This window comes from Arachis ipaensis, chromosome B04, assembly GCF_000816755.2.
Source record: "Arachis ipaensis cultivar K30076 chromosome B04, Araip1.1, whole genome shotgun sequence".
In the NCBI taxonomy this organism is placed as follows: domain Eukaryota; kingdom Viridiplantae; phylum Streptophyta; class Magnoliopsida; order Fabales; family Fabaceae; genus Arachis; species Arachis ipaensis.
The window spans coordinates 226,092-240,507 of NC_029788.2; the positions used below are offsets into that span (position 1 = coordinate 226,092).

General features: G+C 36.5%; 2 protein-coding genes across 3 annotated transcripts in view; one reads left to right on the top strand and one right to left on the bottom strand.

Moving 5' to 3' along the window:
- Nucleotides 44-4,455, top strand: LOC107638421 (sucrose synthase). The gene is made up of 12 exons (XM_016341675.2): nt 44-195; nt 899-1,141; nt 1,228-1,379; nt 1,450-1,642; nt 1,737-2,168; nt 2,254-2,427; nt 2,509-2,625; nt 2,705-2,871; nt 2,964-3,188; nt 3,268-3,831; nt 3,919-4,057; nt 4,138-4,455. Exons 2-12 carry the CDS (start codon nt 917-919, stop codon nt 4,168-4,170), a joined length of 2,421 nt encoding a protein of 806 aa, XP_016197161.1. The 5' UTR covers nt 44-195; nt 899-916; the 3' UTR covers nt 4,171-4,455.
- Nucleotides 9,720-14,416, bottom strand: part of LOC107638420 — a 10,987-nt gene continuing 6,290 nt past the window's right edge. For both annotated transcript variants that reach the window (XM_016341673.2, XM_021120269.1), the window contains exons 7-11: nt 13,962-14,167; nt 13,706-13,864; nt 11,316-11,550; nt 10,822-11,129; nt 9,720-10,553 (exon numbers count right to left, since the gene is read on the bottom strand). In XM_016341673.2, the coding sequence (XP_016197159.1) occupies nt 10,256-10,553; nt 10,822-11,129; nt 11,316-11,550; nt 13,706-13,864; nt 13,962-14,167 (1,206 nt within the window). In that variant the 3' untranslated portion in view covers nt 9,720-10,255. The remainder of the gene's footprint in view (nt 10,554-10,821; nt 11,130-11,315; nt 11,551-13,705; nt 13,865-13,961; nt 14,168-14,416) is intronic.

The window sequence follows — 14,416 nt, forward strand, 5'->3', positions numbered from 1 at the left end:
ATATTAATGGAATTAATAATAATTGATTATTTGTATGATGGTACGTTTATTATGTGAAATACCCATAAAGTGTTGGCGCTGCTGTTGCTTGGTCTATAAATGGAAGCATTCAGCCTGGGTTTCAATTCATTCATTCCTCTTCTCATTAACCCCCCCTCTCTTTTTTGCGTTTACTGTGTTTTCTTTCTCTCATAGGTATTCTATTTTTTCTCTCTCTTCATTTGCTTTCTTTGTCATTTTAGGCTTTACTCTGTTGTTGTTCTGTTTCTTTGCTCATCACTTTTCACTACCACCACCACCACCTCCACTTTCAGAACCAGCTAGAACATCTGCATGTGCATTTTGATCGCTAGATCAGGCTTCAATGTTCTTTGTCTTTGATCCTGAAGCTAACTAGTGATCATTTTGACCTTACACTAGCTCTGCTTTTGGTTCTGTTTCTGGAGGCTAAATTTTCAGTTGGTTTTACTCTGTAAAATTTTGCACTCTACTCGGTTTCTTGGGGGGAACGAGGTTCTGTCGGTTGGTTAACAGAATTTGATGCCCATGCATGTACTTTGGTTAAAGAAGGAACAAAATGAAAAGTTGATTACAGCCTGGCCTTGAACAAAGAGCTTCTTTGTTCGCTTCTCATCATTATTAACTAATTACTTATAATTTTGAAGGAATATAATCTCTAAAGTATGGTTATGAAGTAAATTTAGCTTTGGCCAACAACTTTGGTTGCTCTAGCTGTTCAAATTAATTAAATAAAAAGAAGAAAGTGATTACACTGGAAGATCTGATAATATGTGTATTTATGGGGAAGGTGGTAGGTGAGGGTGTGGGTGGTTGGGGTGTAGATTGAAAAATGATCGAATCCAATCGAATCCTGTTTTGATTTGAGTATTTTGTTCAGGTGGATCGTTGAGAGGGCATGGCCAGCGACCGTTTAACCCGCGTTCACAGCCTCCGTGAAAGGCTTGACGAAACCCTGACAGCCAACAGGAATGAGATTCTAGCTCTTCTGTCGAGGATCGAAGCCAAGGGTAAGGGGATCTTGCAACACCACCAAGTGATTGCTGAGTTTGAGGAAATCCCTGAGGAGAACAGGCAGAAGCTAACTGATGGTGCTTTTGGAGAAGTTCTTAGATCTACTCAGGTAAACAAGTATATATTGGAATATAACATCATCATGATTTGTGTGAATCTTTTTTTCTGAATTTCATTGTTTGCATATATACATAGGAAGCAATTGTTTTGCCTCCCTGGGTTGCTCTGGCAGTTCGTCCAAGGCCTGGTGTTTGGGAGTACCTTCGTGTCAATGTCCATGCTCTTGTTGTAGAAGAGTTGCAAGCTGCCGAGTACTTGCGCTTCAAGGAGGAGCTTGTTGATGGAAGGTAAATCAATTCTTAGCTTTCTTTTTGTCTTGTTTTGGTGCATGCATTCAAGTTTTTTTTGTTGGTGCAGTTCTAATGCCAACTTCGTTCTTGAGTTGGACTTCGAGCCCTTCACTGCCTCCTTCCCTCGCCCAACTCTCAACAAGTCTATCGGTAACGGCGTGCAGTTCCTTAACCGCCACCTGTCCGCAAAACTCTTCCATGACAAGGAGAGCTTGCATCCGCTTCTTGAATTCCTCAGACTTCACAGCTACAAGGGCAAGGTAACTACTTTCCAGTTTCTAGCTAGCCATGTTTGATGACTTCAATGTACACACAGATCTAAGTGATTGTGCAACATTTATACATGATATGCAGACGTTGATGTTGAACGACAGAATCCACAACCCAGATTCACTCCAACATGTTCTAAGGAAGGCGGAGGAGTATCTGGGAACCCTTCCCTCGGAGACTCCTTACTCAGAATTCGAGCACAAGTTCCAGGAGATTGGATTGGAGAGAGGGTGGGGTGACACCGCCGAGCGTGTCCTTGAGTCCATCCAACTCCTCTTGGACCTTCTTGAGGCTCCTGATCCCTGCACCCTTGAGACATTCCTCGATAGAATTCCCATGGTCTTCAACGTTGTCATCCTCTCTCCCCATGGTTACTTCGCCCAAGACAACGTCTTGGGCTACCCTGACACCGGTGGCCAGGTTGTTTACATCTTGGATCAAGTTCGTGCTTTGGAAAATGAGATGCTCCACCGCATCAAGCAACAAGGCTTGGATATCGTACCTCGCATTCTCATCGTAAGTGTTTATTGGTAATCTGTTTGATAGTGTTATGGTATTGATATTCTATCTAACTGGTGCATGTGAATTCTGTGAAATGTAGATCACCCGTCTTCTCCCTGATGCCGTAGGAACCACTTGTGGCCAACGTCTTGAGAAGGTTTTTGGAACCGAGCACTCTCACATTCTTCGTGTTCCCTTCAGAACAGAGAAGGGAATTGTTCGCAAATGGATCTCAAGATTCGAAGTCTGGCCCTATTTGGAAACTTACACCGAGGTAATTCAACTTCCTAGCCCATGTTGATGTGCACATAACAAGATTTTAACCTCCGAACCTGTTGATGTTTCTTTTCATTAGGATGTTGCACATGAACTTGCCAAGGAATTGCAAGGCAAGCCAGATTTGATTGTTGGAAACTACAGTGATGGAAACATTGTTGCCTCCTTGTTGGCACACAAACTAGGTGTCACTCAGGTTGGTATCAGTATCTTAATTAACGTTTTATTGACTATTTTTGAAACTGGAAGTAAAATTTCTCGTTTGTCTGTTGTAGTGTACAATTGCTCATGCACTTGAGAAGACCAAGTATCCCGAATCCGACATTTACTGGAAGAAGTTTGAAGAGAAGTATCACTTCTCATGCCAATTCACAGCTGATCTTTTCGCCATGAACCACACTGACTTCATCATCACCAGTACATTCCAAGAAATTGCCGGAAGGTGAATTTATATGTTAAGATGTGTTTTGTCTTTATGGATTAGTGATGACGTTGGTTGCTAAAGTTGAAGTACATGGCTTGGTGTATAAACAGCAAGGACACAGTTGGACAGTATGAGAGTCACACAGCATTCACCCTCCCCGGACTGTACCGTGTTGTTCACGGCATTGATGTGTTCGATCCAAAGTTCAACATTGTGTCCCCTGGTGCCGATCAAACCATTTACTTCCCATACACTGATGGTAGCCGCAGGTTGACTGCATTCCACCCGGAGATCGAAGAGCTTCTCTACAGCTCAGTGGAGAATGAAGAACACATGTTAGTATCTGTGCCTCCCCTCACACTTACATGAATGGCTAATGCTAATAATAATGCGATTTAATTTTTGTTGCAACAGTTGTGTGTTGAAGGACCGCAGCAAGCCAATCATCTTCACCATGGCTAGGTTGGACCGTGTGAAGAACATCACCGGACTTGTGGAGTGGTACGGCAAAAACGCCCGCCTGCGTGAGCTGGTGAACTTGGTTGTGGTGGCCGGAGACAGGAGGAAGGAGTCGAAGGATCTTGAGGAGAAGGCGGAGATGAAGAAGATGTACGGGCTGATCGAGACGTACAAGCTGAACGGGCAGTTCAGGTGGATCTCGTCACAGATGAACCGTGTGAGGAATGGAGAGCTGTACCGTGTAATTTGCGACACGAAGGGAGCGTTCGTGCAGCCCGCCGTGTACGAAGCGTTCGGGTTGACGGTGGTTGAGGCCATGACATGCGGCTTGCCAACCTTCGCAACATGCAATGGTGGTCCTGCTGAGATCATTGTTCATGGCAAGTCGGGCTTCCACATTGACCCTTACCATGGTGACCGCGCCGCTGATCTGCTCGTTGATTTCTTTGACAAGTGCAAGGTTGATCCAACCCACTGGGACAACATTTCCCAGGGTGGTCTCCAGCGTATTGAAGAGAAGTAAGTCCACTCCACACCCCCAATTTATGCACTTTGTGTTTTTTATTCTGCATTCTTAACCACCACCCATTGTTTTTTGTTCCATAGGTACACATGGCAAATCTACTCTCAGAGGCTTTTGACTCTAACCGGTGTCTATGGCTTCTGGAAGCATGTCTCCAACCTTGACCGCCGTGAGAGCCGCCGTTACCTTGAGATGTTCTATGCTCTTAAATACCGCAAATTGGTATGCTTAATTTTTTGTCTTTCATTTCTGCCTGTGTTCTTCCAAAAACTAATAATGTTTTTTCTTGTGTGTCACATTAGGCCGAGTCTGTGCCACTTGCTGTGGAGGAGTAAACGAGAGACGAGTAGATACAAGCAAGCTAAGGGAATATGGATGATGGAGGATCCGGCTTTTTCTCTATTTCGAGTCTTTATTTCTCTTTGGGTTTTATAAATAATGTGGAAAAATGATTTTGAATTTTGTCAATTAGGATTTTGGATAAAAAAAGTTGAGAAAAATAGTCTTTTCTCGGTTTTTTTTTTTTTTTTTCTTTTTTATGATTTGAATGTTGATTGCAAAGCCTTGAATGTTGGGTGGGGTTTACCCGTTATTTCCAATTTTAAGCTGTGCCTTCGTTATCTCTTGCTCTTCAACTCGTGATACTCAGATAGATAAATAGATTAACTTTAAAAACTGTGACAAAATTAAATTAAAGTGTGTTGAGCAAAGTCATTTCCGCAGTACGCAATTTGATCGCTAAATTGGACAATTTGCAAAATCGTCAATTGTCGTTATTCGATTCGTTGTTCTTCACCAGCGGCAACTTGCAAAGATCAAGTACCTTTTAAGTACGGTAAAATCCAAACTGCGTCATTGCATTACATTGAGATGGCAAGATAAATATCTCATCTTCAAAAGTTGATTGTGGTAAAGACTTGCTATCTCGTTATAATTTAACGAATAACTCTACCATTTAGTTACATATTAATCGTTCCCGGTAACGACAATATATCATTTATAAAAAGTTAATAAAAAGTATAGAGATATTTTCTCTTTAAAAAAAAAAAAACTAGTGATACTTTCAATAGAAAGCATAAGAGTGACATGTTAGGATCCGATAGCAACTTCCCCAGCGTGTTGGCTCATTTGAAGCCCCTGGCTGTGAATGTGTTCTCCACCTATTTGCACAATTAGCATTGGGCCCTCCAAGCATTAGTTCTTTCCCACTTTTGTTTTTCTTCCTTGTCATTTTCTATATTCAACAAATACAAATATCCATTTTCAAAGAGTATAACAAATGGGGGAAAGAAAGAAAGAAAAAAAATAAATAAATGAAAAGAAAAGACAACAATAGTAGTGATTATGATGAAGTTCAAGTTGTACCTGTGATTCCGCTTGCACCAACTAGTTAATTGTGTGTGTGGGGTTGCACTTTAACAGTATCAGTATGACATTATCACTTGTCTCAACTCTCAGGAGTCTTAAAAACGACGTGCTCCTAACCCCCCAAGAACCAAAGCCCAGAGCAAAAGCTTCGATTCATAGTATTCTTTTTAATTTAATTTTTATGCATATTAATATAATTTTTTTTTACACAAATAACTAATCTCATATTAAGTAAAAATACTTAATTTTCAAACTTATTATTTAAAATATCATCTATACACATCAATCCGATTGTCAATATATTAAAATTAAATTATTAATTTTATTCTAAAAACTTGTCTTAAATACATTTATCATTAATTCATCTTAGCAATCTATTTGAATTGTTAATAGCGTTAATTAAATTATCTAGGTCTACTACATTACAATACCTTGTTTGATAAGACATATTACCTGAGAACATGAATTATTTGGAAATATTTAAACATTACTGAAAATCTAATTACACTAAAACAAAATAATATTTTGGCGATGGTTTTTTTTAATGTTTAGTGACAGTATTACTGTCGCTAAATTTTTTTACAACTGTTAAAAAAAGTCATGAATTTGAGCGTCGCCGCCATGTGACATAGTGACAATTTTGGACCACTGTTGGTAAAAAAGTGTCACTAAATTGTTTATGACGATTTTTGAAATATAAATCCATCACTAATTTATAACACTTGTTAAGGTGTTTTTTTATACTATATTTCGCGACGGTTTAAAACTGCCACTATGTTAGTAAATCCTCTGACTTTAGAAAAAGAAAAAGAATTTAGTAACACTTAGTCCAGGTAACCTTGCAAGTTGCAACCACTGCTACTTTGATTGTTAGAGAAAATTGTTGTCATCATCACAATCTGAGCGTCACACATTTACCTAATTTGGGGTAGTGTTAGTAACAATATTTTTATTTGTTGATCTACCGAACGTCCTCATGGTTTATTTAATTATTTAAATATAACTTTTGGAGGGGAAATGAAAGTCTTAGCCTATTGCAGTTTCAACGGCCACCAGGTGCCTTAATCATTTTTCATTTGGCATTTCCCATGCCTTTTTGTCCATATATAATAATCTCGTGCAACATGCTTAATATTGTAGCCATCCTTCTTTGTTTTCACTTATTTGTAGCCATCCTTCTTTGTTTTCGCTGATTTTGTTTTGTGGTAGAATTCTCATTTACAATTGTCTTTCATTTTAAGTTAATAGTTGAGAATTATTAGATGATAATTTAGTCAAACTTATCAAATCATCTAAAAATTCTCAAATATCAATTTCACGGAAAAATAACTACAAGTGAGTTTTCCGAGTTTCCACCTTATTTTGCTGATTGTGAAATGAGAATATGTATGCGGTTGAAAATGAACGAGCAAAACTAGAGAAAATATACTATTAGACAAAATGGGATATGCCAACCTCCAACCTCTTCCTTTCACTGTTGAAGTTTGCTCTATAATTATGTTTCTATAAAGTTTTACACTGTTTGTCTTCTTTATTGACATGATGTTATCCCATTAATATGTTTCTAGAAATATTTACATTCATATTGCACGTTCTTAGTTAAATGTTTAAACTAAATTATTACCACGGCTTATTTCTAATTCATATGCTTTACATTCATATTGCATGTTCTTTTCCAATTTGAAGCAAGGAAGTTGGGAGAAAACAAAAAATCCTCATAATACCGAAATGTAAAGCACAATAATTATCTATATGGTTATTTATATGGTTAGAATTGTAATATGTAAAACCATGTTTGGATGGAGACAAAATTAATCTTTGCCGTCATCAAACTTTTTTTTTCCCCGATATGTAGGAGAACTAACCACCGTTGAGAATTGGCTCTAATATGGACCGTCAGTTGTTGAGAGGCATAGCTGGATTGGAAAATATCAAAATAATCCAATTCCAGCTTTCACGTGCTGACATATTTTTCTACAATGATTATGATGATTTGCTATGTGCAATTCCGTCTTAAAGTTATGAAATTCAGCTTATTTTGACTGTGATATTTAGAAAGCGATTTACATTTAAGCAATATTGGCTGGCTTTTAGATGCTTCGTAATGCAAAAGGGAAGATGCTAGTATGCTACTCCAGTGTATGAGTTTTGTTTTACTTGTTCGGGATGGCACATAAATGTTGGATCTGATGCTCAGTCTTGGAATCCACTTTTGCTAATAGTGTTAGTGTTACTATTCTCCTATGTATGTTACAGGTTACAACCAAACACGAGTGTAGTATGATTCGTAATTAATTTTGGGGTGAATACTAAAATTGGTCTTTAAAAAATTTTAGATTGGATGCTTTCATTCTCAACAAATTTTTATTCGCCAGAAGTATTTGATAATTATTTTTATAGAACAAATTGGTCCCTTTGTTATATAATAAATTTCTAACAAATAAGATAATTAAATCTCAAAAAATATCGCTATAAGATAAATAAGTCCCTCTTTGAAACTGCAAAGGGACCAATATTGCTGGTAGAAATAGTTCTCAAAGACTTATAGTAAATAAATATTTATTGACAATCAAAATGTTCAATTTAAAATCCTTTTAGTACCAATTTGGATGTTTATTCTTAATTTAGACACTCATATAGCAAGAGAAACACTTGAAGAAGTCTCTTAACAATTGGGACAATGCCTTACTCTTCCTTTTAACCAATACTTGAATCCTCAATGTATTCCTCAAAATGAGTCTCAAACCTAAAGTCCAAATAAAAAGTTAATTATACCTCAATGTCAACCCTCTCCGTTAGCATAGTGATTGAAGACTAGAAATGATGCCCATTTGGAGAAAAAAGAATGACTCCAATATTTGGAAAGGAATCTGTTCGGCGTGGCAAGATGTGGAGCGGAACTCTATTTGGAGAGTTGGAAACGGTTCTAAAATAAATTTTTGGGAACACAATTGGGTTTCAACAGCTGGCTGTCTCAATCAATATACTCTGCAGGTAAGTGAAACAAATAATTCTAATATATCACTAAATGACTTCTTGCTGGTTTCAAGGGACTGGGATGCAAATAAGCTAAGGACCTGGCTGCCGGAGGAGTTAGTGGAAAAAATTATCGCGATGACACCTCCCTCACCATGGAAAGATGATGACCAATTGGCTTGGAACCTCTCAAGTGATGGAACCTTCAACCTCAAATCAGCCTATAACTCCTTGGACCGAAATCCTTCAATGCCGGTCCAGGTCTTTAAGTATGTTTGGAAATGGAATGGTCCTGAAAGAATCCGATACCTTCTCTGGTTAGTAACTAATGAGGCTATTCTTACTAATGCTACAAGAGCTAGAAGACACATGACTAATATTGTTAACTGTCCGAGATGTAACGCTGAGGAAGAAACTACCATTCACGTCTTTCGGGACTGCCAATTTGCCAGAAAAGTATGGTCTTCTCTAGTTCCTCAAGATCATTTGAATGAGTTTTTCAACACAGATTTACCGGAGTGGATTTTGCTTAATCTGAGTCAAAGAGGTAACTGGCCATGCACTTTTGGAATGGGAATATCAGCCCTATGGTATGATAGAAATAAGCTGGTTTTCGAAGGAAAAATTTCTGCTCCAGGTACGGTTGCTATTTCTATTCACAAACGGACAACTGAAGTATTAAATTGCTTGAGAAAGAATCTTATCAAGGAGCAGCCCAACAGGTCAGATCACCTCATCCGGTGGATACCACCGCCGGAGAGTATTATAAAAATCAATGTTGATGGCTCGTTTTACTCGCACAATAATAACGCCGCTTGTGGTGGGTTTTTAGAGACTAGTGGGGTAGATTCTTAAAAGGCTTTTCATGCAACCTTGGCAGCTGTTCCATAATGCTTGCAGAATTATGGGCTGTCATCAAAGGCCTCCAAATAGCAACGGCAAATGATATTCATCATGTCATCATCGAATCAGACTCTAAGATGGCTCTTAATTTTGTCAGAAACGGATGTCTTGATTCTCATCCTTGCGCGACCTTGATCAAAGATATCAATATCCTTGCAGGACGCATCCCCTCTATTAAGTGGAATCACATTTTTAGAGAAGCAAACACTGTTGCTGATTGCCTAGCCAAGAAGGGCACGAGCTTCCCAACGGATTGCACATTTTTGATGCACCACCACCTGATTCTCTTCATTTTCTGTTTTCTGATTATCATGGTTGCCTTCGAATAAGAGGTACCATTTGAGTGTTTTCTCCTGCTGTTGGGTCCTTGACCCTCCTTTTTCACCAAAAAAAAAAGAAATGATGCCCATTAGTGCTAGGAAACTAATATATTTTGTGATTTATAGTCATTAATTAATCATCATTAATATTTTTAATGCTGTAAAATTATATCTAATGATGTAAAATTATACATTTTTTTCTTGATAGTTAAATGCTAGTTAGATTTTGATGAAAGTACTGACCTTGAAATTTTCTCACACTCCAATTTCTAGTGTTCATCAGCATTACATGACACTCCCAGTTAAATGCCACATATATTAGCAATTCCAATTCTAAATGGAATCTTCTTTATTATTGCTTTGGCAATATTGGAGTCACGACCATTATCTTTGCTCAAAGCAAGCAAAACAAAAATGTAAACCCCAACATGTAGGGTGCTACATCCTAATTTCTATTCTCTGCTTCATATGACATTCTGATAAATAATGATACAAGTGGAAAATTTTACAGGGCCAAACCCCCGGGGGTAAGCTGTACACTTAGATTATGCACAAACAAAAAACTTCGTATAAAACCTATACTTTTTCTACTTACAAAATTGACACTGTACATCGTACCCAAAATCCAAAACTCACACCGTGTTCTAGTGACCGCAATAAGTTCCATATGAGAATTTAGCTTGATACGTATGAAGAACTCAAGCCTTCATATCTTTTTTCCAAAATTCCATCTTTCTTTGCATTCCCCTTGATTAATGTCTTCCATTCTGTGCTCAAGAAAATCTCATCTGTGTATGACAGAAGTTAAAAAAGTTCGAAAACTGCTTCCAACGGCTTTCAATGATGAATATTTTTATTCCTGGGCTTCCTTCTTTTGTGTGCGTGTGGGGTAGAGAAGTATTGCCAATGAAAAAGAAAACACCAACCCAACTAAACCACTGAAGGGTTGAAATGGATGAGTGCCGGTTACCCAAAGAGGAAAGTTTCCCGGGTTACTATATGTTAAAAGGCCACCCTTTTGCAAGAAAAAAGTGGATGTGATTATCCCAGTGCGTATCCCTATCGGAATTGAGAGGCTACCTCCATTTCTCTGTCGGGCACCTGACAGAGACAAAGATAAAAGCCAAAGTCCTGGTACTGCTATCAGAGACCTGGAAACCAAAGCAAAAGAAATGAAAAGATTTTGAATTGACAAATGAGAATATGGAGGTAATAATAAAAATATACGTCATCACAGTTTAGTTTGGTAAATACTGTGTCCTACACAAACCAATAACTACAACTAAAATCGGCCATAAAAACCATAGACTTCTCAGTGTTGTTAACAGAAGGGGAAAAAAGAAACCAAATATATGTCCTGTGAAATCCAAATCATAACCATGAATAATATCCAAAACAAACTCCAGAAAGAAAACAAACCTCTGCAATAAAGAAAATACTAGCCCTGAAATGATGACTCCATGAAAATACCCCAGATCAACTGCAATTTCTTGTGGCAACCATGACCTAAAAAGCAATTCTTCCACCAGGGCAATGCCACTGGCCATTACAGTTCCTTGAACAACCACCAAAAGCATTTTCCCGTACACTTTAAAACATGTCACAGCATCTAAAGATGACGGACTACAAGGCCATGAAAAAGTTGCACAACCAAGAAATGCATTCACAGCATGGATTGAAAAAACGAGGATGATGCCACCAAGGAAGCCCTTCAACAATTCAAATATCTGCAAGAACCACCAAAAATTTTAAAACATAAATTCTCGTTACTGTAATTTCAATTTTTATTATACATATTCCAGGGGCAAAGAAGAAGATTGAAACATGATATTGACATTTGACAACACACTCCAATACTATCGTCAGATATTTATTCTGAGACATTTTTACTGATTTTCATCTCAAACGTGTACCTGGTGTGACGATTTCAAGTCCAAACCATACTGCTCAAATGCATTTTCGTACCCACGGATTCTTTTTCCCCATAACATGATAAGTATCACTGTTGAAGTGTACAGGCCAACGATGCAAGTGAACTCGGCAAATCTGGAAGGGGTCTGTGTTGTCCAGCTCCGAACCAATGTCGGAAGCAATGGAATAGCAACAGGAGACCATAGAACAAGGATCATCCCAACAAATCCGAAAATCCTAAAGGAAAGATAGTGATTTTGAGAATCACGTAAGGGTATGAATAAATTCACAATCATCACTCAAGCATTATGGGTGCATAGTAAAAGAGGGATACATTACACGGACCAATATCGCATCTCTCTACTGAAAGGGTTAAGATAAACTAACAGACCACTCAGGATTATCTACCAAATTGGACCAATATTACAGAAGGCACCATAAGTTCATATTGGTGCATATAACATTAATTTGTTACCCACCAAGCCACTTCCACATGTACAATGTAACACAAGCAGGCACATATCAAGTTTTTGTTTAGAAAATAAAGATATATAAAGAGATAAAACTAACTATATGGTTATACCAAGTTATTTTGAGTAGTATATACCAATTGGAGCCTATATCTTAATTATAAATCTATGAAGGAAGTTGCACCTTAGATCACAATCATGTCCAGGAAAGCAGTTTTACAATGGTGTATAAATCACATAATCATCTATTCTCTATTATAGTATATAAAAAGAGAGACCAAAATAGTGTTTAACAAGCTAATGACACCTAATTTTTAATTTTCTATGAATTTGTTATGTTAACACTAAACTTAGTTAACATAGAGATAAAAATATATCTATATAATCACATTTAGAATATCATAGTAAATAGCATCTATGTAACCAACTTATCATCAATTTCATAATTTTTCATATTAAACTCTTCAATTATCTAGATGATGTTAGTTTATATCAAAAGTCTAAATTCTAATATTGCATGTCCTATTGTTGAGTAAACATTATTTTATAAAATGAATTTAATTTTGAGGCACGGCCAATGTAAAGTAGTTTTACACGTGCATCCAATTACGCGATGCCACATTAGTAAAAATAACTACCTTTCACATTGACTGCGTGATAGTCATCCAAAAGAATGGATGTGATTGCACGACTTTGTAAAACGCTTTACATTGTCAGTGCATCAAAATTAAACTCTTATAAAATTATACAAAAAAAAGAGATCAAAGTAGTATTAAAGTAGGCTAATGACACCTAAGTATTATGTAACTAACCTATCATCAATTTCATAATTTCTCACATTGAATTCTTCAATTATATAAAAGAAATTATATTATAGAAGATGTAAGTTCATTTCAATGGTTTAAATTCTAATATTGCATGTCCTATTTGTTGAGTAAACTTTATTTTATAAAATTATGAAAATTATATAAAGAAGAGATCAAAATATTATTAAAGTAAGCTAATGACAGTAAAATTTTTTAAGTTCTATATAAAATTATCACGTTAATACTAAATTTAATTTTTAACAACACAGAAAATATCATATTCATTTAGAAGCTTTTAATAATGATAATAAAATTTGACAACCAATTATATTAATGACATAAAGACTGAAAACACTATGTAAAAACTAAAAATTGTGTATATTCATAAATGAATAGAACTGAAATAAAAATATTTGTCATTATTTGAGTATTATACATATTTTCACTCCTATACTAAAAATGTTAGAATGCAAGAAGTAAATCCATATATTTGTGAATCATTTTTAAATCAATACTTAGAGAAGAAGAAAAAAAAAGTCAAAATAGGTTTTATGTAGATTTATACAAAATATATATATTTGTATATAATACAGTATTTACTATATATTTTAAAATTAGATTAAATAATTCTATTAGAAAATATTTTATTAAACATTTTAAATTACTTTATTTTCTAATACCAAAGAATATTCTCATTTATATCCTTGTATGTGCGAATTTAAATCTAGTTAAGACTATTTCTGAGGCCTACACTTCAGTCAAACCACCATGAAATTCTTCAGTGTGTATACACTAAAAATAGACAACAATCTTTGCATTGCCTTATAGCTAATTCAAGTGTTTTTTTAATAAATCTAGTGGTAGAATTTTAGGTTAGGATGGCAGGCAGCAAAATTATTATCTTCAGATTTCTTGAAGATCTCTTACATATGTTTAACAAAAAATTGCTTATCAAAAGTTAACATGTGGCTCTCAACTAAAGTTAACAAACAGTATAATTGTGGCTGAATCATCACAGTTTCCATCATCTATCCCATTATCCCAAAATGAACAGACAAGCACTTGCAGCACTGCATGAAAACATTGTAGTAATGAATGTTGACCAGTTCAATTTACCTCTGATATAAGGAGCGTTCAGCTATACGCAAGAAAGAGATAAGCCTGTCCGTCAAACTCATTGCTCCACGTATACCACCCCATAGTAAAGCAATTTTTCCAACTAGCCTCAACAGGCCACCACCTTTCTGTCCTAAATCAGCAAGCATTGCAACCAGCCTGTTCAAGAACGGCAAGTTGTGAGAAATCATTATTAGAAAGAAAATGTAAAAGAAGAGGAAGTCAATGTGTCTTGGTATATTATGCATCTTCTGACCTCTCTTGATCCACCTCACCACCTTCTTTAGTAGGTACAACTGGAGCAGCAACTGACATTGCTTTCTCTGCAAGGCTTGTAACTAGGTTATTCTGGTTCTTCTCAGAGACCTCTTCTACAAACTGTTTTGGTCCCTTTTGATGTTGATCCTTGATTTTCAAAGGCAATGATGATCTTTCAGCAGTTCCACTGCCTTGTTGTGGATCCTGGAACAGAAATATCAAACTCAGACAACTCTTTCTCAACAAACCAGCAGTTTTATTTTAACTTAGCAAACTAGTAATCAGTCTGCTTCACGGCTTTCACCACACTGAATTTTGGGATATACACAGCTCAATATGGTTTGACATCAATAGAAACTTTAGGAAAAAGTAAATGCTTACGCGAAACAGAAGTACAAAGGGAAACACTAAATAATAAATGAGTCAGCATGCAGATTAATGACCATGAGAGTG